The 25,126-nt window shown below is 42.2% G+C and overlaps 2 protein-coding genes across 5 annotated transcripts; both read left to right on the top strand.

Moving 5' to 3' along the window:
• Nucleotides 1-3,330: 3,330 nt before the first annotated feature.
• On the top strand, nt 3,331-18,898 carry LOC106577487 (putative ATP-dependent RNA helicase ddx6). Of its 2 annotated transcripts, none has more exons than XM_014155528.3 (13): nt 3,331-3,501; nt 5,391-6,471; nt 6,566-6,670; nt 6,789-6,918; nt 7,491-7,637; nt 12,970-13,064; nt 14,103-14,225; nt 14,416-14,544; nt 15,738-15,854; nt 15,984-16,047; nt 16,136-16,237; nt 16,381-16,592; nt 16,852-18,898. In XM_014155528.3, exons 2-12 carry the CDS (start codon nt 6,232-6,234, stop codon nt 16,587-16,589), a joined length of 1,461 nt encoding a protein of 486 aa, XP_014011003.3. In that variant the 5' UTR covers nt 3,331-3,501; nt 5,391-6,231; the 3' UTR covers nt 16,590-16,592; nt 16,852-18,898. The 2 variants fall into 2 exon arrangements, with proteins under 2 accessions (XP_014011003.3, XP_014010994.3); XM_014155519.3 differs by lacking the exon at nt 3,331-3,501 and adding an exon at nt 3,798-4,356.
• Nucleotides 18,899-20,906: 2,008 nt separating this feature from the next.
• LOC106577478 (mitochondrial import receptor subunit TOM40 homolog) lies at nt 20,907-25,058 on the top strand. 3 transcript variants are annotated; one of them, XM_014155494.3, is made up of 10 exons: nt 20,907-21,056; nt 21,568-21,770; nt 22,403-22,470; nt 22,692-22,784; nt 22,899-23,000; nt 23,106-23,211; nt 23,452-23,574; nt 23,676-23,752; nt 24,069-24,171; nt 24,334-25,058. In XM_014155494.3, the coding sequence occupies exons 2-10, from the start codon at nt 21,569-21,571 to the stop codon at nt 24,471-24,473; spliced, it is 1,014 nt and encodes a 337-aa protein (XP_014010969.1). In that variant the 5' UTR covers nt 20,907-21,056; nt 21,568; the 3' UTR covers nt 24,474-25,058. The 3 variants fall into 3 exon arrangements, with proteins under 3 accessions (XP_014010969.1, XP_014010974.1, XP_014010982.1); XM_014155499.3 differs by lacking the exon at nt 20,907-21,056 and adding an exon at nt 21,072-21,250; XM_014155507.3 differs by lacking the exon at nt 20,907-21,056 and adding an exon at nt 21,257-21,275.
• Nucleotides 25,059-25,126: the final 68 nt, after the last annotated feature.

Genomic DNA, 25,126 nt, shown 5'->3' with positions numbered 1-25,126 from the left:
GAGAAATTGAAGTTATAGCATTTATGAGGTATTTGTATTTCGCGCGACGCGATTCCACTGGCTGTTGACTAGGGTGGGATGCAAGCGTCCCAGGTTCCCAGACAGGTCAAGTCAAGTAGACACCTTTTTTTTTTTTTTTTTTACAAACATGAATGTTATGAAGACCTGACGTGATTGATTTTCTTGCTGCAGATAATTGTGAGTCCATAGTTAGTTGAGAATCCAGCCTTTTTATATATACCTTTTTCATTTCACAATTATATGTATCACTGCACCATTGTAGAGAACAGAATGTAAAGTACTGTATGTATTCTGACATTTAAGTTAGTCTCACACAGCAGACAAAGACTGAACTAACAGGCTCTGTGATCACCTGGACACAGTGATTAACATTCTGTTTGAGAGCAAAGTTATGACGTTCTTCAGGGGAAACCACAAAGCTAGATTTACAAAACCACTCTTAACTGAATTCAGTACAATATACAGTTGATCACCTTAGAATACATATGAAAGACTGACATTCAAATGACAATGCTTTCATTCTTATTTTAAAAAGTGATGCAAACATGTATGGGTATGATTACAACCAATGAAATCAGTTGGAGCAGGTGTCATCCTAACAGCATTTTTTGTTTTCTGACAACACTTGGAATAAACTGCTCTCACAAACTCCTCATTCAAGACATATCAACAATAATCAACCCTCACAGTAATGTAGTTGTCCAATAGATGACATGCAGCAGTACATTTTTCCATGTGAGAACCTCAACCCCTTTCTACTGATTGAGATGTGGTGTGACAGAGAACGTTGAAAACCTGTACTTTCAGAATGACACCCCATGTAAAAACCCAACCAATTGGTAGACCTAAGTGGTTCTCAACTAGCACCTATCCACAGAGGGTACTTGAGAAGACTCATGAGACCATAGCCTTACTGGTAAAAATGTACATGAGGGGGTACTTCTGGGGTACTCCAGGCAGAGAAAAATGTACTTGTGGTAGAGTAACCAAACAAGGTTGAGAACCCAGACAGGTCACCATTTGTCATCCACCCATGCCTAAGGGCGTCGGGAGATGACGTGGAAACCGGCCACTAGGGGAAGAGCAAGCGCTGTTACCTTCAAGTAGGTTTCAGTTTGGCTAAGGCGTTGTGGGCGGGGATGGCAGATGGGCGTAAAGGCGTCCGCATCCTTCCCAGCCGAAACAGTTAGGAAGAGTTTGTGCATAAATCATGATGACATTTTGTTTGTTTTGGACTTTGGTAGGGTTTTTTCTTTTTCTTCGCCTGTTCGACAAGCCAAAGTTGGTAGCCGAAGTCTACACCCCTTCGTCGGTGATTGGTCAACAGTAGAGATTCATCAATAAAGTCATTGTCATTCAACTAGAGATTACTTGTTTTCACAAACATTTCATTGACAAATACTGCACCAAATATCTTAAATAGATGTCAAATTGTGCGACTAAGATCTCCTCGTCAAAAATGTGAAAATGAATGACATTTAGTTTTTTGTTTCTTAGATTGACTATTTTGATAAAGTATATACTGGCTACGGTGTCTAAAAATGGACAAACAGTACTATTGATACATTTTTCGCTTTTTTTTTCAAGCGAAGGTCTTTTAAGAGAGAATGCAAGCTCACTCGTTCGGTTCACCTAACCGACTTCCGCAAGGCGCCAGCCTACCTGAAGCATGCTGACGCCGTAAGCATCTGCCTCTGGTGCCAAAGGTTGAATTTTCAAAATCCAGCGATAGAAAGTTTTTGTATTTGTGTTTTAAGTGTATCCCAAACCTTAACCCTTACAGTGAATTCAGAAAGTATTCAGACCCCTTGACTTTTTACACATTTTGTTACAGTACAGCTTTATTCTAAAAAGGATTTTTTAAAATAGATTGAGAGAAATCTACACACAATACCCCATAATGAAAACACAAAAACAGGTTTGTAGAAATGTTTACATAAATATTCAGACCCCTTACTCAGTACTTTGTTGAAGCACCTTTGGCAGCGATTACAGCCTTGAGTCTTCTTAGGTATGACGCTACAAGCCTGGCACCTGTGTATTTGGGGAGTTTCTCCCATTCTTCTCTGCAGATCCTCTCAAGCTCTGTCAGGTTGGACAGGGAGCATCGCTACACAGCTATTTGCTGGATGTACGATCGGGTTCAAGCTAATGATGTATGTTTTGTTTATTCCATGTCTAACTCTGTGTTGCTGTATGTGTCGAATTGCTATGCTTTATCTTGGCCAGGTCGCAGTTGCAAATGAGAACTTGTTCTCAACTAGCCTACCTGGTTAAATAAAGGTGAAATAAATAAAATAAAAATGAGGATCCAAACAAATAAACAAACTACCTGCAAACAACGATTGAGGACACTGCCACTCTCCCAACGATTGAGGACACTGCCACTCTCCCTCCGCCAATAGCAACTGCGGAAGGTACTCAACTATTCCCCTCTTTTATCCCTCATATTGTCAGACGTTGGTTGGAGATCTGAAGACAAGGTTGGTGGGCAGTGAAAAATGCTTTTGTAAACTTTTTGCAGTAGGTCTAATGTGTGATGACCTAATGTGTTCCTGCTGGGCCCACCCATACTAATAATGTATACACACATAACTGTAAGTTGCTTTGGTCAATAGCATCTACTATGGCATGTATGACATGATATTGATGGTTTCACATATTGTCTGATATCATATCCTAATATTTCTGGAACATATCATGCTTAAAATAAAACCTCTTTCTTTGCAACCCCCACCATTCTTGCACTAACCTGTGTCTTTTTTTACTAGTATTGATTTAGCTGTTTGTTTTTTAAATTACGTTTTGCAATGAGTGTGATATGTGGTTGCCTTACCGATCTTCATTAGTTGAATGGTCTGTGTTATGCAGAATCCTTGGACGTCCCTACCCATTGGAAGTTTAAATGTAAAATGGTTAAGCAAAGGGTTATGGTTAGGATAGGTGTTAAATGAGGCAGCATGCTTTAGTTCTGCTGGCGCCTAGCCGAATTCGACTATCTGAACCGAGTGTGCTACTTCAAGACCTACGCTTGAAAAACGAGGGGAAAGAAATGGCAATAATACTGTTTGTCCATTTTGAGACGCCGTAGCCAGTTACACTTCCTTAATTGTCAGAATTCATCGAATATATCCCAATAAATGTCATTAATTTTGACGTTTTTACCGAAGAGATCTTTGTCGCGGAATTGTACATCTGATTAAGATTGTGTGTGCAGTATTTGTCAATGAAAAAAAAATGCATGAAAACGAATCGTCTCTGGTTGAATAACAACAAAGACTATATTGAAGAATCCCTACTGTTGACCAATCACCGACGAAGGGGCGTAGACATCGGCACCGAACTTCGGCTTTCCTCCAGAAACAGCCAACAAAAAAAAACTCACCGAAGTCCAAAACCAACAAAAAGTTCACCAAATTTCGTCATAATATGTGCACGAACTCTACCTAACTGTTTCGCCTGGGAAGCGAGTGTTTTACGGTAGGGAAGTCCCAAGGAACCTATATAGCACTAATCAATTTCAGTTCGAAACAGGACACGTTGATTGGATAGTTAATGTACCTGCGCAGCTAGACGAACGAAGGGTTCCATTAGTTACCACAGCCACAAAGTCAAACTTGGTTATATCGTAAAAATTAATAATAATAATACAAAATAAAAAAATGCTTTTTAAGGTTAGGCATACGGTTATCAGGTTAAAATCACATTTGAAGAAGATTAATGGGCGGGGCTTATGACTTTGTGGCTGTGGCAACTAGTTACGACCCAGTAGGAAAGCGAAAGAGACATCTAGCTAAAGGCGAGCGTGCGGCCATGTTGAATTGTCATTTTGTTTTTAAAGAAGAGTCAAAAGACAGACAAGTCAGTGGGTTTCACGAAACTGGAAGCAGTTAGCGCTAACCAATTTGAGTTCGAAACAGGACACCCCGGTTTGGATAGTTAATGTACATGCGCAGCCAGACGAACGAAGGGTTCCATTAGTTACCACAGCCGCAAAGTCAACATTGGTTATATCATAAACATGCATAAGAAATAGTTTTATAATGTTAGGCATACGGTTATCAGGTTAAAATTACATTTTGAGAAGATAAATTGTATAAATGGGCGGGGTTTATGACTTTGTGGCTGTGGTAACTAGTGACGACCCAGTAGGAAAGCGAAAGAGACAACAAGCTAAAGGCGAGCGCGCGGCCATGTTGAATTGTCTTTTTTTTTTTTAAGAAGAGACAAAAGAGAGACAAGTCGGTGGGTTTCACGAAACACAAACAGTATCATAATACTTGGAACATTTGCATTAATTAAGTTAACGAGAGAAGACGTCCGATGAACAATAAGGTAACATGTTGTATTTGTTTGAAGTAGCTGATAGTGCATGGGCGCTACTCGACTGCTTAGGCTAGTATGTTTGAAGGAGAGTCGACCAGTCAGGCTACGCTTAACGTTATTTATTATAGTTAGCTAACTTAGCTAGCTAACCAGCAATGTTTGCGAAGCAAACGTGCCAGCGAGTTATTTATTTTTATTACTTTCTGAAATCTGTCGACTGTATCTAAATCGTCAGCCTCAACTCGGACTTGTGTCGTGAAGTTACTGTTAGCCTCAAAGTTGTCAGTCAAACTAACTCAGCCCCAAAACTTCGATTAACACGTTATCACAGCTAGCTAACGGTAGTTGACTAGTTAACTTCACATCTCTAGCTAGGTACGTTAGCTTAGCTAATCTACTTTACCGGGCATTTAATGCCACTAGGTAGCTAGTTAGTTATCCACGTAAAGTGTGACTACCGTTACTGTGGTCACACAACCAATCATTAGTTAGCCATCTAACGTTTGCTCGTAAACCAAATGTGGGTCTATGTTGGCTGCTCAATTTATTCATTGTCTCACGAATACACTCATCACCAACTCGGAACTAACATTAACTGAAGTATTTTGTAGAACTCAGTCCTAGCTAGCTAATATAGTGTTTTATCACAGACAACTTGTGTGTAACTAACGTGTGCTCGTAACGTCTTAGGTTTTAAATCTTAAAACATTTTTCCTGCTTTGCTTTTGCCCCAGACCACTGCACTTGGCAACTAGCTAACTACACTTATTATATCGAACATTTTTACCACGTAACCTAGCTAGTTAAACACCTTCCTAATCTGTCCAGTTAGCTAGTTACACGTTATAACTAAAATGCTGAAGTTTATCGCTAACGTGAGCTAATCGAGTCTATCTGGAAATTAACATGTTCTATCATTTAAAGTACAGTCCTAGTTATTGGTTGTTTTTGTTTAAAAGTTTAGATTTGGTTTCATTAATAATTTAGACATGTAACATTGGTGTTTTTGTCCTTATGATGTATTGATTGATGGTTTTGTGCAGGTAACCTGGAGTTGAATGCAAATGCAACTGAGTGTGTCAGCTCCACATCTACCACAGCAAAAGAAGAGAACAACTGAAAGAGCACAACAGCAGAACACTCATTGTGACTGTCCAAGTGAACAACACAAAGGGTTGGAACTATTTCCCTCAGTGTTTTGTATAAGTAATTTTTTGAGGTTGCCAATAGCAAAGACAATTACCTCACCAAAAAACACACCAAGTTGAAAGACTCAGAAACATAGGAATAGTCCATGTGAATCAGAGGACAGTACAGGTCTGTTTAAATGTAAAAGACTAAAAGCACTTGAGACTCTAACAAAGAAACGTACGACCACTTCAGTCCAGGAAAAAAAGCTTAAAATATCTTTGAACATAGAAACATTATTAAAAACTGAACAGGTTGTTGTACACAGAGAGAACTTCAGAAAAAGCTATTTTCACCAGGAATAAGCCTGCTTCAGGATAATTTACTTTTGGTGTTTGAACTGTGTTGAATTCTGAAACACGTTCACATAGGTCTGTTTTTGAGCGGATATATGATCAATTTATTCATATAAATGCTAATTTCTCCCTTTTTGGGGAGCGTCTTGTAAATATACCATTTTCGTATGCCAGACTCTTCTTTTCAAGAGGTCTGTACGTATAAGTGTATACATAAATTCTTTAAATTAGAAATCCTGAAAACAAGGTTTTAGTTTTTTTTTTGTTGAGCTAAATAACACAAGGACGTTAGTTCCACGAGTGGAAAAACAAGATCTAAGGAAACATTGAACAAAAGAGTTTACCTTTACACTGTGAGTGACTAAGGAATTGGCAGACTGAAGGAAAAGCTCTCTAAGCCATGTCTACAGCAAGAACGGAGAACCCAACATCCATCATGGGACTGAACAAGCCCAATGGGCAGTTTAGAGGACCACTCAAGCCAGTTGGACTAACATCAGGATCCCTGGCAACTGCCCCACAACCAGATGCCCACCAGAAGGGAGGTAACATTCCCCAGGGCAGTGGGGGCATCCGGTTTGGCGATGACTGGAAGAAGTGCCTGCAGCTTCCACAGAAAGACTGCAGATTTAGAACATCAGTAAGTCCTAGTGACACTTTCACAGTTTAACAAAGCAAGTCCATCAATCAATAATGACCCTAGATTCAACCTTGACTGTCTACTCTTTCCCCAGGATGTGACATCGACCAAGGGGAATGAGTTTGAGGACTACTGCCTGAAGCGGGAGCTATTGATGGGGATCTTTGAAATGGGCTGGGAGAAACCGTCTCCTGTACAGGTGACTTCCCTCTGCTGCTCTGTCCATGACTATTTTGGGACTTTGTTGAATGTGTGTTAGTGCTTGCTCATGTTTATGGAACGGTCTCTCTCACGACCCTGTGTCTGTCTGTCCCCAGGAGGAGAGCATCCCCATTGCTCTGTCAGGAAGGGACATCTTGGCCCGTGCTAAGAACGGCACTGGGAAAAGTGGAGCCTACCTCATTCCTCTCCTGGAGAGGATAGACCTGAAGAAGGACCACATACAGGGTGAGAACTGCACCAGCTGCTACTCAATGCCCTTTCGACATCAATCCATGTGATCTCATTTGCTTGTTTTAATCAATTTTGGTACAAAGTCCATCTATGAAATCTGCCCTTAATGTTTTATGATTAATTTGGCGTATTGTGACGTAATCACTGGTGAATACCCCTATGTAGTTGCTTGAACAATTCACTAGATTGAATCACAAGTAAGCACACATTCAGTGTATGGAGAGGGCATTACTACGGCTGAGTACGCCTGGTGGGACATGGAATCTCTGACATATGGACAGACCCACTGTCACAAACCTAACGCCCACACACAGTGTGCTCTAATAGAGCTTGACCACAAGGGAACAGCATGCCACAGATTCATAATATGTTAAGGCCACTTGAGTTTAGTGAGTTGGATAAATTACATTCAGTTAAGCCAGTGCCTGAGCTCATTACCTGTCAGTGAAATTGAGCTTTTTAATGGTCTCCAGTTATAGGTTATTTATTCCAATTGATTTGTCCCTCATTCCCCAAATCCCTTTTTCTCTGCTCTGTCCTAAAATGTCTTCCTCTCCTCTCTGCAGCCATGGTGATGGTTCCTACACGAGAGTTGGCCCTGCAGGTGAGCCAGATCAGCATCCAGGTGAGCAAGCACATGGGCGGGGTCAAGGTCATGGCCACCACGGGAGGCACCAACCTGAGGGACGACATCATGCGTCTGGACGAGACTGGTAACTGCTACTGCTACTACCACTCAGCTACGGGGGACGGGCAGTCGAAAGGGTTATAGACTGGCTGTAGTGTAGTGGCATAGCTACAATTCTTAACATGTGTAAAGAATTGCAGCTGATCATAGCTCTACAGACATTATGGATATTGTTTGCTTGTGTGAGTGACACTGAACTTTGTTACTTTAATTTTAAATCCAGTTTGGCTGTCGATCAAGCGACTTGCCCATGTGTTACACAACAGCACATTGTGCAGCTCCTCATTATGTGCCTGTACTTACTAGGGCTGTAATGATCAGTCCCCGATTCAAATGTTTGATACACTACATGACTTAAAGGATGTGGACATCTACCTGTCGAACATCTCATTCCAAAATCATGGGCATTAATATGGAGTTAGTCCTCGCTTGGGGCAGTTGGCATTCTCCTGGTATCTGCCAAACCCAGATTCGTCCTTAGGACTGCCAGATGGTGAAGCTTGATTTATCACTCCAGAGAATGCATTTCCACTGCTCTAGAATCCAATGGCGTCGAGCTTTATAACACCACTCCAGCTGGCGCTTGGCATTGCGCATGGTGATCTTAGGCTTGTGAGCGGCTGCTCGGCCATGGAAACCCCTTTTATGAAGCTCCCGATGAACAGTTCTTGTGCTGACGTTGCTTCAAGGTAGTTTGGAACTCCACAATGAGTGTTGCAACTTCAGCACTACTACTTCGTTGCTGAGCCATTATTGTTCCTAGAGGTTTCCGCTTCACAATAACAGCACAAACAGTTGACCAGGGCAGCTCTAGCGAGGCAGAAATTTGATGAACTGACTTGTTGGAAAGATGGCATCCTATGACGGTGCCACATTGAAAGTCACTGCGCTCTTTAGTAAGGCCATTCTACTGTTAATGTTTCTCTATGGAGATTGCATGGCTGTTTTTATACACCGGTCTGCAACGGGTGTGGCTGAAAAGGCCAAATCCACATACTTTTGTGTGTATGTATGTATGTATGTGTATGAGTTGTTTGGTCCGCTGTAACAATAGGTCCCTGATTCAAATGTTTAAGACATGAGTGCATTGATCCACGGGACCCCAAATCGATCCAAATGTAGCAGGCATTGTCAGAAAATCTATTCAAATGTTACGAATCGCCGGAAAACGTCTTTTTGTTTTTTTTTGCTCAAATTATTCTACCCTCTGAAAATACCTAATATTTTATGGCAACTGTGTCCTCTTCAGTGTTGAACTAAGCATTTCATTATGTTGACAGTCATTGATCTAGAACTAATTTTGCATGCCCAACAACCCCAGTCAATATCAGTAGCCTAGTCAAACTGCGTCCTGACCAACGATGGGTAGGTCTGTTCCTGATCTGGTATATCTGGGACTCACCTTCAGCATTCCAATGTTTGTAAAATGGCTTGCTCTATATTTGCCTTTATTAGTTGAGTGACAACCAATAACATTTTCTAGGTTATTTTTATGAAATGCACTTTTGAAAAGGTAGGTTGGCTACATGCTGATCAGGGCATACATTCGATTTTATTTGGATTGTTCAAGTTCACTATCGGCAGTAGTTTTGCTTAAAACAATCTGTGTAGTCATTTTTAGATGTGTATATGGTAAAAGTTGGTAATTTCATAACGAGGACAGCAATCACTTTTTCTACCCCTACTACATGGTCGACGCGAGAGAAGAATATAAGCTCACTCAGAGTCCGTTTAACTTCCAAACGGTCTAAACCAGGGGTATTCAACTCTTACCCTACGAGGTCCAGAGCCTGCTGGTTTTCTGTTCGACCTGATCATTAATCGCACACGCTTGGTGTCGCAGGTCTAAATCAGTCCCTGATTTAGAAGGAATAATGGAAAAATGCAGTGGAACTGACTTCGAGGTCCAGAGTTACGTTTCAGGAGTCTAAACTGGCCGATTATGAGACAGGTCAAATCCAAAGTTGTGCTATATATTCATTGGCTATGTCATAGCAAGATTTTTTGTTAAATATTTATATATTACTAGTTCCTCTAACACTTAATCAGCAAAAATGACATTCATTAGTGGGTGATTTTCCTTACGGCTCAGATCAGATGCCTACAAGCATCATTTACACACACCCTAGTGGTTAGAGCATTGGCTGGATCGAATCCCCGAGCTGACATGGTCAATCTGTCGTTCTGCCCCTGAACAAGGCACTTCCCGGTAGGCAGTCATTGGAAATACGATTTTTTTTAACTGACTTGCCTAGTTCAAGGTTAATAACCTCTATGGGCTAGGCGGGACGAATTCGTCCCACCTACGTAACAGCCACTTGAAGCCTGTGGCGCGATTTTCAAAACCTTAAAAATCCTATTACTTCAATTTCTCAAACATATGACTATTTTACAGCTATTTAAAGACAAGACTCTCGTTAATCTAACCACACTGTCCGATTTCAAAAAGGCTTTACAACGAAAGCAAAACATTAGATTATGTCAGCAGAGTACCAAGCCAGAAATAATCAGACACCCATTTTTCAAGCTAGCATATAATGTCACATAAACCCAGAAGACAGCTAAATGCAGTACTAACCTTTGATGATCTTCATCAGATGACAACCCTAGGACATTATGTTATACAATACATGCATGTTTTGTTCAATCAAGTTCATATTTATATCAAAAACCAGCTTTTTACATTAGCATGTGACGTTCAGAACTAGCATACCCCCCGCAAACTTCCGGAGGAATTCGCTAACATTTTACTAAATTACTCACGATAAACGTTCACAAAAAGCATAACAATTATTTTAAGAATTATAGATACAGACCTCCTCTATGCACTCGATATGTCCGATTTTAAAATAGCTTTTTGGTGAAAGCACATTTTGCAATATTCTAAGTACATAGCCCAGGCATCACGGGCTAGCTATTTAGACACCCGGCAAGTTTAGCACTCACCATAATCATATTTACTATTATAAAAGTTTGATTACCTTTTGTTGTCTTCGTCAGAATGCACTCCCAGGACTGCTACTTCAATAACAAATGTTGGTTTGGTCCAAAATAATCCATCGTTATATCCGAATAGCGGCGTTTTGTTCGTGCGTCCCAGACACTATCTGAAATGGTAAATCAGGGTCGTGCGCATGGCGCAATTCGTGACAACAAAAATCAAAATATTCCATTACCGTACTTCGAGGCATGTCAACCGCTGTTTAAAATCCATTTTTATGCCATTTTTCTCGTAAAAAAGCGATAATATTCCGACCGGGAAAGTCCATTTAGCTAAACTGAGGAAAGTAAACAAAGCTTTCGGTCGACGCGGGCACGCACCTGAGTCTCACAGTACTGTAACCAGCCACTACCCAAACGCGCTACTTTGTTTCAGCCAGAGCCTGCAAAGCCACGATTCAGCTTTTTGCCGCCTTCTGAGACCCTATGGCAGCCGTAGGAAGTGTCACGGGACAGCTAAGATCCTCACTCTTCAATAAACAGAGACAAGAAGAACGACACCTTGTCAGACAGGCCACTTCCTGCCTGAAACCTTGTCAGGTTTTTGCCTGCCAAATGAGTTCGGTTATACTCACAGACACCATTCAACCAGTTTTAGAAACTTTAGGGTGTTTTCTATCCATATGTAATAAGTATATGCATATTCTAGTTACTGGGTAGGAGTGGTAACCAGATTAAATCGGGTACGTTTTTTATCCAGCCGTGTCAATACTGCCCCCTATCCTAAACAGGATAACCTCTTAGCACACGGATCCCGATTACGGGATCAAAATCGAGCGCGGCAAATTCAAATTACAAAATCGTAATATTAAACATTCATGAACATAGAAGTGCTATACATAATTAAAAAATGTACCTTCTTGTTAATCCAACCGCGTTGTCAGATTTCAAAAAGGCTTTACAAAAGCATTAACATTTTCCAAACCAGCAGAGGCGTCAGAAATGGCGATAAAATAAATCGCTTAACTTTGAAGATCTTCCTGTTTGCAATCCCAAGGGTCCCAGCTACACAACAAATTGTTGTTTTGTTCGATAAAGTCCTTCTTTATATCCCAAAAAAGTCAGTTTAGTTGGCGCGTTTGATTCAGTAATCCACCTGTTCCACTAGTTCAACATGCATACAAAGGAATCCCAAAATGTACCAATAAACTTCATCCAAACAAGTCAAACAACATTTCTAATCAATCCTCGGGTACCCTAATATGTAAATAAATGATCAAATTTAAGATGGCATGTAGTATGTTCAATACCGGAGATAAATAACAAGGTGCGCGCCCTCAACCATGAGCGCCACAAGACTACAGTCAGACTATTGACATCTAGTGGAAGCCATAGGAACTGCAATCTGGGAGCTTTTTATTTGTATATCCTATAGACAAGTGTTAAAAAGGACAGTGACCTCAAAAAAAAAAATCTGGATGGATTTTCCTCGGTTTTCGCCTGCAATATCAGTTCTGTTATACTCACAGACATTATTTGAACAGTTTTTATAATCTTCAGTGTTTTCTATCCAATGCTACCAATTATATGCATATCCTAGCTTCTGGGCTTGAGTAACAGGCAGTTTGCTTTGGGCACTAGCTAACTTACCAGTTGCGCAGTCCCTCTACCACCATCTTTGATGGACGACACCTTCTCCTCCAGCTGGTCCACATGAATGGTCTCTCAGCTCCCTTCTTTACAGCGCCACTGTCCCTTGCCATACCCCGACGGCACAGACACTCGGCCACTCAAGCCCATCCTTTATTTTTGGTCTCTGCAGTGACCCCGCAGTTATCAAGTCTCCCCCAACAGCAACCTTTTCCTGGCTGCTATGTCCTCCATGACTTCATCTCTTTTCTTGGTTATCCGTTTTTGATTTTGATATAGCTAGTCTCAAGGCTATAATGTGTGAAAAATAACCAAATCCGATCATCCCTGTCACATAGGCTTATTTATTGGTTTCAAACACATCACTAATGTCAATGCCAAATATTTACAAAGTTCCTAAGAACATTTTGAGGAGTTGCATTTACGAACCATCTTATGAACTTACTCGTTTTTTCCTTAAACTTCTTAAGTTTTTTTCATAATGTTTTGTGAATCCGGCCCCTAATCTTCAATTTAGAATGCAATTTGATTAATCAGCTGTGTTTGCTAGGGATGGTGTTACACTTTTTCTCCAATCAGGCCCTTGAGGACTGGAGTTTCCCACCCCTGCTCTAATCAAACCAAATCACACAATCGTTTCAAACTAAAACGTATTGGAGACAATTTGTCTGGATGCGTAACAAATCGTCTTAAAAGGGAAAGATGCACATCCCTAGTACTTACTGTTTATTTTTGTTCTTTTCTCTATCTCGTCCCTTGTCTCTCAGTGCATGTGGTGATAGCCACACCAGGCAGGATCCTGGACCTGATAAAGAAGGGCGTGGCCAAAGTGGATAAAGTCCAGATGATGGTGATGGATGAGGTGAGCGTTGCTGGTTGTTTTATTAAAGCGGCATATGTTATGAAATCTGGAAGAGGGAAAACATTTTTTGGGTGGAACACTGTAGTTGCACTTTTTTTTTTTCTCTCTCTACAGGAATAGTATTGGTTTAATAAGCCAAGTGAAAGTATCCCCAGTTTGCCACCTGCTCTGTTTAAACATAAACTCAGCAAAAAAAGAATCGTCCCTTTTTTCAGGACCTTGTCTTTCAAAGATAATTCATGAAATTCCTTCCAAGTAACTTCAGATCTTCATTGTAAAGGGTTTAAACACTGTTTCCCATGCGTGTTCAATGAACCATAAACCACAATTAATGAACATGCACCTGTGGTAAGGTCCTTACCACAGACGGTAGGCAAATAAGGTCACAGTTATGAAAACTTAGGACACTAAAGAGGCCTTTCTACTGACTCTGAGAAACAGCAGAAGAAAGATGCCCAGGGTTCCTGCTCATCTGCGTGAATATGCCTTAGGCATGCTGCAAGGAGGCATGAGGACTGCAGATGTGGCCAGGGCAATCAATTGCAATATCCGTACTGTGAGATGCCTGTCAATCCCATTGAGCCTGTCTGGGACCTGTTGGATCGGAGGGTGAGGGCTAGGGCCCCCCCCCCCCCCAAGAAATGTCCAGGAACTTGCAGGTGCCTTGGTGGAAGAGTGGGGTAACATCTCACAGCAAGAACTGTCAAATCTGGTACAGTCCATGAGGAGGAGATTCACTGCTGTACTTAATGCAGCTGGTGGGCACACCAGTTAATGACTGTTACTTTTGATTTTGACCCCCTCCCTTCAGGGACACATTATTCCATTTCTGTTAGTCACATGTCAGTGGAACTTGTTCAGTTTGTCTCAGTTGTTGAATCTTATGTTCATACAAATATTTACACATATTAAGTTTGCTTAAAATAAACACAGTAGACAGTGAGAGAATGTATCTGTTTTTGCTGAGTTTAGTTAATGTGCTGAGGCTGCACTCAACTGGGTCATCAACAAATGTGTCCTGACTCTCTCCCTCTCCAGGCAGACAAGCTGCTGTCTCAGGACTTTGTGGTCCTGATCGAAGACATTATTAGCTTCCTGGCTAAGGGTCGTCAGATCCTACTCTACTCTGCCACCTTCCCCATCAGTGTGCAGAAGTTCATGGTGAGAGGACTTGCCTTGATAACTGGGGGCTAGAGGGTGAGAGAACAGGGGGAGACCAAGGGGGTGGTTGGATAGACCAAGGGGGAGATGTGCATGGAGATTCAATGAGCAAAATGAGTCTGAATTAAAAGTTGAAGACTGAATTCTTTACTTTCAATTGCAATATGTTTACCCCTTTCCCCCTCTCCAGGCGAAGCACCTTTCAAAGCCCTATGAGATCAACCTGATGGATGAGCTGACACTGAAGGGCATCACCCAGTACTACGCCTACGTCACTGAGAGGCAGAAAGTCCACTGCCTCAACACCCTCTTCTCCAGGGTGAGTCTGTGTCGAAAGCTGTGGAGGTAGTTTGTTGAGCTACATGCAGTGCATTTGGAAAGTATTCAGACCCCTTGACTTTTGCCACATTTTGTTACTTTACAGCCTTATTCTAAAATGGATAAAATATTTTCCCTCATTAATCTACACGCACTACCCCCATAATGACAAAGCGGAAACGGGTTTTTATACATTTTTGCAAATGTATTAAAAATAACAGATACCTTACGTAAGTATTCAGACCCTTTGATATAAGACTCGGAATTGAGCTCAGGTGAATCCTGTTTCCATTGATCATCCTTGATGTATAAAAACTTGATAGGAGTCCACTTGTTGTAAATTAAATTGATTGGACATGAACTGGAAAGGAACACACATGTCTAGAATTGTCCGTTGCGCTTGGAGCCAGGATTGTGTCAAGACATAGATCTGGGGAACGGTACCAAAAATGTCTACAGCATTGAAGGTCCCCAAGAACAGTGGCCTCCATCATTCTTAAATGGTAGACTCTTCCTAGAGCTGGCCACCCGGCCAAACAGCAATCGGGGGTGAAGGGCCTTGGTCAGGGAGGTGACCAAGAACCCAATGATCAATCTGACAGAGCTCCAGAGTTCCTCTGTGGAGTAGGTGTCCTAATCGACTTGCTAAAACTATTGTTTGTTAACAAGACATTTGTGGAGTGGTTGATAAGCGAGTTTTAATGACTCCAACCTAAGTGTTAATGACTCCAACCTAAGTGTATGTAAACTTCCGACTTCAACTGTATGTAAATGTGAGGTTTTTCAAAATGTTAGCAAATGTATTAAAAAAAAAAAAGTGTTTTTGCTTTGTCATCATGGGGTATTGGTGTAGATTGATCAGGGGGGGGGGTCAATTTTGATACATTTTTGAATATGGCTGTAATCTAAGTGTGAAAAAATTCACGAGGTCTGAATACTTTGAATGCACTACCTGTTTGATGAGGAACCTTTAGGTCCCAGAGATATTGCCTCATGTTTTGCTAGATACTAACTCAAGGTGGGTTGGAAACATGTTTTCCGTAACTGGTCCTTTACATACGCAGTCAAAGCTCAAACTCTTTCAGTCCTAGAGATATTGACTAATGGGAGAGCAGGAAGCCATGTTTCCTTCATCTGGGTCATCCATTCATTCATAATGAGTACGTTGTCTCATTGTGTCTTGTTCTCCAACAGCTCCAGATCAACCAGTCCATCATCTTCTGTAACTCCACCCAGCGGGTTGAGCTGCTGGCCAAGAAGATAACCCAGCTGGGCTACTCTTGCTTCTACATCCACGCCAAGATGATGCAGGTCAGTTCAGCCCGCCCAGCCACTTGCACTTCAGATGTAGACCGCATGGAATACCTTCTCATTAGACTGTGTGTAGATCTGTGTAGCCATGTTTTGCTAACCCTTGCACTGGTTTTGTCTTTGAAACAGGAGTATAGAAACCGTGTGTTCCATGACTTCAGAAATGGACTCTGCAGGAACTTGGTCTGCACTGGTAACGTATTTTACTCTTGAGTTGAATGATTGCTTGATTTTATTTTAAATTATGACTGATTGTTAAATTCTCTTGCCTCCCTGCTTAGATCTGTTCACCAGGGGAATTGACATTCAAGCGGTGAACGTAGTGATCAACTTTGACTTCCCCAAGAACGCTGAGACGTACCTGCATCGCATCGGCAGATCAGGTGAGACCATCCACTGCATTTTCATCACGCTGTCAAATCAGACCTACTGGAACATCATGGTCTTCTCCAGCTACCATCTGCTTTTCTCCTGGGTAAATGCTGTCAAATATAAGCCTGTTGCCTATTTTTAACACCTTTTCCAGGGCGGTTTGGTCACCTGGGTCTGGCCATCAACCTGATCACCTCTGAGGACCGCTTCAACCTGAAGTCCATCGAGGACCAGCTGGTGACTGACATTAAGCCCATCCCTGGCAGCATCGACAAGGGTCTGTACGTGGCGGAGTTCCACTCTGCCGACCCAGACGCAGAAGATGAGATCAGAGGCAAGGATGGCGAGTTAAGCGCAGCATAAATGGTAAGGTTTGACCATGTATGCAGAGATGAGTCTCCCACTACTCCTAGAAAAGACTGGGTAGGTATTTCATCTGTTGACTCCTTGCTGGTCAGTGGTCATAAAACAAAATAATTTTGGGCATTAGGGCCTGAACTGAGAAATGGTTCACTCATGTTCAGCCTGATAAAAGATTCTCGGTAGATGGGATTGTTGAATAGGCTTTGCTTTAGCAATTTCATAACATTGGTTCCTAACTGGGGCCTTATCTCTTTTTATCCAGGAGAACAAGAGGCGTCTGGCATTCATCACACCCATCCCCTGCTGCGCACAGACATTCAGTTTAGTTTCTGACGGAATATTTTAAAAAATCTACAGGATGCTTTTCTTTTCTTTTTTTTGAGGGGGCAAAGTTTACAGCAGTGGTCAGTTTGTTTTGGCACAGTTTACAGCTGTTTTTTTTAAACATGATATGTATCCAACCTGTCAACTGTCAATAATTTTCTAAGTCTGGGGTCTTTCTGTATTGTCAGTGTATCACTGTAATGGCTTCTTATACAGTCACATTTCATCATTTCCTGTTGAAAAGGCCCTCCTCGCTTGTCAGGTTCACTTCCTATAGACTTATTTCTGAGCGGATGACTGTCGAGGAAACCAAACCAAAGCTGAACATGTTCATAGGGAATATGGATTTACTCAAAAAACCAAAAGGACCCCCTCTGCTTTAACGGCTATCTGGGCAAAGCTATCATGGTGCTATACGGTGGAAATACGAATAGAACTACATTTTAAAAGTTTCTTTGTTTTTAAGTGTTCGTGCTGTGACTTTAGTCATGCATGAAAGGCACCTCCATGAATAGTTTATCGCAGACCCACACGGATGAGTCCAATGATGAGTGTTGATTAGTTTACTTGTTTGTTTATATTTTACAGCCTCCTTAGTGGGCTATGGCACCAGACAGACCCGTAACTCTTTGGGCAACAGATCCCTTAGACAAGGAGATGACGGCAATAGAACCTGACATGAAGAGCCTGTATCAACAGGGCAAACATTTTATTTAGATACACTGACCCCCCCTGCTGAAGCCAGTCATCTTATTCTATCGCTCTCTGACTCTTCTGTTCATCGCTCGCACTCTTCTGAACTCACTCGCGTGCCTTAATCTAACCACAGTGTTCATACTGTACATCTGAAAGGATCTGTCTGTGAACCAGAGCTCCAGGAAGTAGCTTGAAAGTTCTATTCTAAAAAGAGCTTCTGGTAATGTGTTCTTTAGCTCTCACCTCAAGTCAGTGCTTGTTTTCTCAGCTTCCCAGAATTCCCCTCAGTGTTTTTAATATGTGGAGTAGTTGAAACTGATCTAAGGTCAATTTTGCATCCCCTCTCCTAGTGGTTAATATTAGGATTTAGGGATGAAAACCTGGCCCTAGATCTATCCGTAGCTTTCCAGAGGCCAGGGAGCAGGAATGGTCACACAGGGTGGGGGACCCTAATCTCTAACACAAGAAGTGATTTGTTACACTACTGGCAATTGTCGTTGAGGAATCACAGCATTTCAGTCATATTTTCTCACAATTGTTATGCAATGTATTTTTCCTCTTTCGTACAGCTATATTGGGTAATCTGACAGAGGAATGGTTGTGTTGAGGGAAGATTGTAGCAGTACTCTCATTGGCCAAAGTACAGTTCTACTTTTAAAAGGATACAATATTGCCAAATACAATCTTGTTTTATAGCGACAACCCTAACATCCTACAATCTTCAACATTAGAGATGTAGCAGATGGCTGGCCTCCGCATTGAGTTTAGCACCAGCAGAACCGAACAAGGACCATTGTCATGCATTATTTAAACAGCCTACAATACTGAGCACTGTTTCCCCACGTCTGGCTCTGGAGTATCCCTGTAAATACTGGAGTTTATTTAACTTATTCCATTGTCAATTATCCTCAATTGAGGCACTTGAGCACTGAAATGGGACTTATGATTTGAGCATTGTCAAGTGTCTGTGTTTAACCAATTAATAACGTTTTATCTCAGCACACCAGCCGCCCACAACAAAGAGCGATAGCTTTGGGACGAGGCTATAAAATGGGCAAGAGAAGCAGCATTTGCCAGGGGTACTCCAGCGCCGACTATGGTAGACTTGATGACTTTTTCTTTTTTTATCCAACTTATTTGGTTTGAGTAATGCTCCTGTTGTCTTGTGTTGGCAGAGGTCACCTGCTGCGCTAAAGTGGTAGGAGGATGGCTAAGCAGTTTATTCTCGTGCCAATTGTGTCAATGCCAGCACCTTTGAAGGAATCAAATAAAGGCCTGCTGATTCTCCATCCCTGTGACTAAGTTTTCGTGTGTATTGGTTCATCACACTGAACGTTGTTTGTCAAGTTACACATTTTATCAGTGGTCAGCTAACATTGTGGGAAGTATGCATAACCTATTTGGCATAGGCCTGTCATGAAACTAGCTATATGTATACATTTAATTAGCTAGGTCAGATGTGGTGTTAATGATGAATCGGAAAAACATTCAAGATACCATAATACACAGTACCGGTCAAACACCTCATTCAAGAGTTTCTCTTGATTTTTTATGAAGTCTTTTTTTTTTTTTTTTTTTACTATTTCCAAATTGTAGAATAGACATCAACTATGAAATAACACACACAGAATCATGTAGCAACCAGTGAAGTGGGGTCAGTGACCCTAAATATTTTCAATTCTTCAAAGTAGCCACCCTTTGCCTTGACTGCTTTGTACACTCTTGGCATTCTCTCAACCAGCTTAATGAGGTAGTCTTTAAGCAGTTTCCACATGCTGATCACTTGTTGGCTGCTTTTCCTTCACTCTGTGGTCCAACTCATTTCAATTGGGTTGAGGTTGGGTTTTTTGTGGAGGCCAGGTTATCTGATGCAGCACTCCATAACTCTCCTCCTTGGTCAAATAGCCCTTGCACAGCCTGGAGGTGTGTTGGGTCATTGTCCTGTTGAAAAACAAATGATAGTCCCACTAAGCACAAACCAGATGTGATGGCATATTGCTGCAGACTGCTGTGGTAGCTATGCTGGTTAACTGTGCCTTGAATTTGAAATCCGTGTCACCAGCCAAGCACCATCACACCACCTCCATGCTTCACGGTGGGAACCACACATGCGGAGATCAACCGTTCACCTACTCTGCGTCTCAAAGACACAGCGGTTGGAAAATCTCCAATTTGGACTTGTCAGACCAAAGGACGGATTTCCACTGGTCTAATGTCCATTGCTTGTGTCTCTTGGCCCAAGCAAGTCTCTTCTTATTGGTGTCCTTTTAAAAAAAAAAAATATATATATATATTTTTTGCAACAATTTGTCCATGATTAACGCAGTCTCTTCTGAACAGTTGTCTCTTACTTAACTTAATTTATTTGGGCTGCAATCTGAGGTGTAGTTAATTGCCGATTTCTGAGGCTGGTTAGTCTAATGAATTTATCCTGTGCAGCAGATGTAAATCTGGGTCATCCTTTCCTGTGGCGGTCCTCGAGAGTTTCGTCATAGTGCTTGATGGTTTTTGGGACTGCACTTGAAGAAATTGACTTTTTTTCTTTGCTTATTTGAGCTGTTCTGCCTTAATATGTACTTGGTCTTTTACCAAATATGTACTTGGTCTTTTACCAAATAGGGCTATCTTCTGTATACCACCCCTACCTTGTCACAACACAACTGATTGGCTCAAATGCTTTAAGGAAAGAAATTCCACAAATTAACTTTTAAGGCACACCTGTTAACTGAAATGCATTCCAGGTGACTACCTCGTGAAGCTATTTAAGAGAATGCCAAGTGTGTATAAAGCTGTCAAGGCAAAGAGTGGCTAATTTGAAGAATCTAAAATATATTTCGATTTAACATTTTTGGTTACTACATGATTCCATATTTGTTATTTCATTTGTTATGTCTTCACTACTATTGTAATGTAGAAACAACAACTGGAATCAGTAGGTGTGTTCAAACTTTTGACTGGTACTGTACATTCTACATGTAGAAATAATCACAGGAAGACGAGCACTGTATAGAAAGATTACCCTGGGAATGTCTTGCCTCATGGGAATGAATGAAGCAACCGATTGGAAGGCGCAAAATAAGCCTATTAATGTCGCATTCAGGTGCTAGTCGGAAGTAGGAAACTCGTAAATGTTGGACTTGCTAACTGGCTGTAGTTATACACGTGTTGCATTCAACCCATACCTCAGTGGTTCAGCGAAGTAAGTGTTCAACTAGATCAGTCATTTCAGAGTTCCGACTAAGACATGAACCCAGCACTACACGCAATATTTAGGATTTTCCTAGTAGTTGGATGTGCTGGCCAATGGTGGTTGAGTTTGTAGGTACACTACCCAATCCATGGGGTTATAGGGGACGGAGGGCGGGCCTAAACGTGCACCGGAAGGTTGTGGTTGAACTTTGCCGGTGTGTAGCTAGAATTACCGCCGGACACGCACGAAGAGTCAACGTGAGTAGCTCGCTAACACATTTGAAGGACAGTTGCATGAAAGGGACAACTGTAAAACCGATGTCTTTATTACAGATAGCTGATGGTGTTACAGTTTTGTTGTCAGAAGCATGTACAGTGCTGCAATTGTTATCGCTAGCAACATTAGCAAGCTAACGTTAGCTCAGTCTGTGACCATCAGTCAAGTCGACCAGGTCTCAGAGCATTTCGTATTATTCTGTATGTAAATCCGAGACACTCCATTAAGTATGATACAGTATCTTACGTTTGGTATGGTTGCATAAGACAGATGGTTACTTAAGGCCACAACGAAAGGGGATTGTGGTTGGTATGGGTGGGCATTTGCTAACGTTAAGTGTTTGGCTTAAATACCCTTTTGTCCTTGACCTAGCTGTGTTAGTCTTTGTCCCAGTTAATGCATAGAATTGGACAGCTAGCCACTAGAACTATTTACACAACATCACGTATCTCACACCTTCTCTCGCTTTGTCTCTCTCTCATCCTGCTTCAGCATGGGCAGTGTGTTGGCTGCCAGCTCCCCCCCTCCCCCAGGCAGTGGTGTTGTTCAGGGTGCCCCTGGGTTGGTGTCAGTCCCCCCAGGGTTCTCCATGCCCTCCGTCCCTCCCCCCTCTGTCCCCGGACAGCCAGCAGGTGAGACGGGGAGCCCCCTCCCCAACCCTGGTACCTATGAGGAGTGTCATCGCAAGTGCAAAGGTAAGGATCATACAGTCATGTCATGCAGTACGTCATCAGAGTTGTACAGGTGCATCTTTCTTGTTCGAATAGGCTGGGCAATGACATGGCAGATTTTATGCTCTTATTTATTTGAGAGGTGTGTTTTTCCTCTGACGTAGAATGTTTTCTGTCACATATTTTATATTGTATTAAATGTTAAAATTGTTTGCATTACATAGTTTCTGTTTTAACCATAGACTTGGACAACTAGTGCCCAAAAGCCAGTTTTAGCAAGGGCAGCACTATTGATGACTTTCACCATTTTGAAATCAACTGGGTCGGGCTATGGGTTAAGGAAGGTTCACATAATTCCTTCCAGGTCATCAGGAGGGATCAGCCCATGAATTATACTTGTGAGCAAACATTGAATAACTGCAGGTGGCAGTAAATCACCAGCCTTTCCTTTATACCTGTTCAAACAACTCACTCCATGTGGCAGATTGCACCCTTTCAGTTTGTTTACCAACTGAGTTAGTAGAAGATGATGAAAATGCACTACTTGCAAATGGAGATGGCCTCAATGGCGGCGACCTTTCTCTCACAGATGCCATAATGGGACAGATACAAAGTTGTGTCCTCTAACTATCTATTTGGTTCTAATGTCATTTCAGAGGTGTTCCCCATCCAGATGGAAGGAGTGCGACTGGTGGTCAACAAGGGCCTGAGTAATCACTTCCAGGTCAGTTATGGAGCTAGAGGAATATATATTCTAGATGCAGCCATAGTCGGTAAGTTAAAGTCAGCGTTAGTTCCTTTTCATTGTATAATAGCTCGCACAGAATGCATACTATATAACCCTCAAGGCTGTAAAGCTCAAGGTGATAATTGTCCTATTTCATATGGATCAGAATACTATATTGTTTGCCACTTTATTGGGTGTCTGCTGTATCTGTTCTACAGGTCAGTCATACGGTCACTCTCAGCACCTTGGCTGAATCTGGCTACCGGTTTGGTGCCACCTACGTGGGCACTCAACAGACAGGACCTGCTGAGGTAAACAGTCACTTGTCTGGTCTGGAAATCATCTCTCAGCCACTTTACCCTAATATTATTATATTCTAATAAAATTGTTGATTTACGTGTTAACCACCCCCCCCCCCCTCCCAGTCCTTCCCAGTCATGGTGGGAGACATGGACAACACCGGTAGTCTCAACGCCCAGGTTATCCACCAGCTCACCAGCACTGTGCGCTCTAAAATAGCCATCCAGGTATGTCACTGTGAAGAGTGGGGAACGCCACACCAAGATCAGGAAGTTTGTATATTAAACTTACTGTTTATTAATCTGTCCATTTCCAATTTGTTATTTCAACAGACTCAGCAGCACAAGTTTGTGAACTGGCAGTGTGACATGGAGTATCGTGGTGATGACTTCACCTCTGCTGTTACCCTAGGCAACCCAGACGTCCTCCTCGGCTCTGGTACGATTGTTTTCTCACCAGACTTCACTGGTGGTCCATGATGCTGCAAAACGACCCATCTCCCCTACAAGCACATTTGTGTGGAAGCTTCATCACTTACAGCAATAATGTTCTTGTTACCCAGCCTTTTGATCACATGGCCTAAACAGAGTGAACAGGCTGGTTATTATTCAGACACGAGTCCTTTATTCTTGTGCTCTACTGTAACATCTATGATGATGAAGATGTTGCTGTCCTCAGGTATTATCGTGGCTCACTACCTCCAGTCCATCAGTCCAGCCCTGGCGTTGGGAGGAGAGCTGGTCTACCACCGGAGGCCTGGGGAGGAGGGAGCAGTCACCTCCCTAATGGGCAGATACACAGGTGAGACCCACTCTGACCCGCACCACCTCACCTTCTGTTAGAGCCAGGAGTTTTTTTACTGGTCAGGTCACTGATTAATATTCTTCTTGTTTTTCCTCCAGGCAATAATTATGTTGCCACATTGACTCTAGGAGGTGCTGGTGCTCATGCAACATACTACCACAGAGCCAATGACCAGGTACCCAAACTAAGCTATCCTATCACCTCTACCTTGCCCCCAGTCTAGACTACAAAACTCCCCAAGCTTTAGTGTGGATCACTGTGCAAAATAGTTGGGAATCCACTGGTAGCCTACCATCTCTAGACCACAACTATAGGCCCAGTACCATCCCTCTCCTATGAGTTGAGTGCTTAGTGGAAAGTCTGTGACCATGCTAATGGACCACACCTTTTCTGACAAGGAGTTGTTAGCCCACTGAAATACTTGAGGCTATGTAGCACCACAGTGCTAGGTCTGTTTGTGAGACCATCTTGTTATCCTTCTACCAACTCAGCTGCAGCTGGGGGTGGAGTTTGAGGGCAGCATGCGGACGCAGGAGACCGCAGTATTGTTTGGGTACCAGCTGGACCTCCCTAAAGCCAACCTGCTCTTTAAAGGTAAGCCACTCTGTCCCTCTACAGCACAGCCATTCTTTCAGACCTCAAGGGTTAATTGGGTGAATTGATCCATTTGTCATTGATTGGCCAGAGTTCATCCACCTGCTGTCCCAGGTCTGAATTATTTCCTGATCAGTCCCTCCCCTCCATCCCTGTCTCCAGGTTCGGTAGACAGTAACTGGGTGGTGGGGGCGGTCCTGGAGAAGAAGCTGCTGCCCCTACCTCTCTCCTTGGCCCTGGGAGCCTTCCTTAACCAAAAGAAGAACAAGTTCCAGTGTGGCTTCAACGTCACCGTCGGCTAGACCTCTCCAGACCTCCTCCAGCTGCCTCCGACACACTGGGCCATGCTTGGACCAGCACAGACACACACAGTCCTGGGCTTGTCATGTATGTATCTACTGGATTCAGAGACTCTCCTATACTGTGAATTGTGGGGCAGAGAGTGAGCGAGGGGGTTACTCTATACCAAGGAGCCAGACCTACATATTGTAGCACAAGTCTATTTCCTTCTGGTATATATGTGATACCCAACGAATAGAGAGCATCAGGTGACACAGTCCAACATGTGATTAGACTAATATTGTCGCTGTCTGATAACCGCATCTCAATTTTTGGCAATTTCCAAACAATGTTTTAAGTTAGGAAAGGAAAAAAAATAGGGCTATATTTTACTGTTAACGAATATACAATTACTGAAGTTCAGAAGCATTTTGAATACATTTTCTTGGTCCTAGAGTCATGAAATGTTCAGAGTACACTGAGTGCAGTTAATGCTTTCAATATATGTAATAGAAATTGGCAGAAATGGAGTTGAGGTTCTCACCAGACCGTGACAATATTATTATGAAATGTATTTAGAATCATAAATAAACAACTTTTGTATCTTTGGTTTTTGGTTTTGTTAAAGACAATTAAGGACTGGTTGTCTGTCCGTGTGGTGCTATGAATGAGAAGA

Source organism: Salmo salar, chromosome 02, assembly GCF_965601325.2.
Source record: "Salmo salar chromosome 02, fSalSal1, whole genome shotgun sequence".
Taxonomy (NCBI): Eukaryota; Metazoa; Chordata; class Actinopteri; order Salmoniformes; family Salmonidae; genus Salmo; species Salmo salar.
This window is presented reverse-complemented; position numbering and strand designations above follow the sequence as displayed.

Coding starts and splice junctions, on each gene's coding strand:
- LOC106577487 (XM_014155528.3), top strand. CDS start 6,232: ATGTCTACAGCAAGAACGGAGAACCCAACATCCATCATGGGACTGAAC. Junction 6,919..7,490: donor GAAGAAGGACCACATACAGG/GTGAGAACTGCA, acceptor TCCTCTCTGCAG/CCATGGTGATGGTTCCTACA. Junction 14,545..15,737: donor TCAACACCCTCTTCTCCAGG/GTGAGTCTGTGT, acceptor GTTCTCCAACAG/CTCCAGATCAACCAGTCCAT.
- LOC106577478 (XM_014155494.3), top strand. CDS start 21,569: ATGGGCAGTGTGTTGGCTGCCAGCTCCCCCCCTCCCCCAGGCAGTGGT. Junction 23,212..23,451: donor AGACGTCCTCCTCGGCTCTG/GTACGATTGTTT, acceptor TGCTGTCCTCAG/GTATTATCGTGGCTCACTAC. Junction 23,575..23,675: donor CCTAATGGGCAGATACACAG/GTGAGACCCACT, acceptor TTTTTCCTCCAG/GCAATAATTATGTTGCCACA.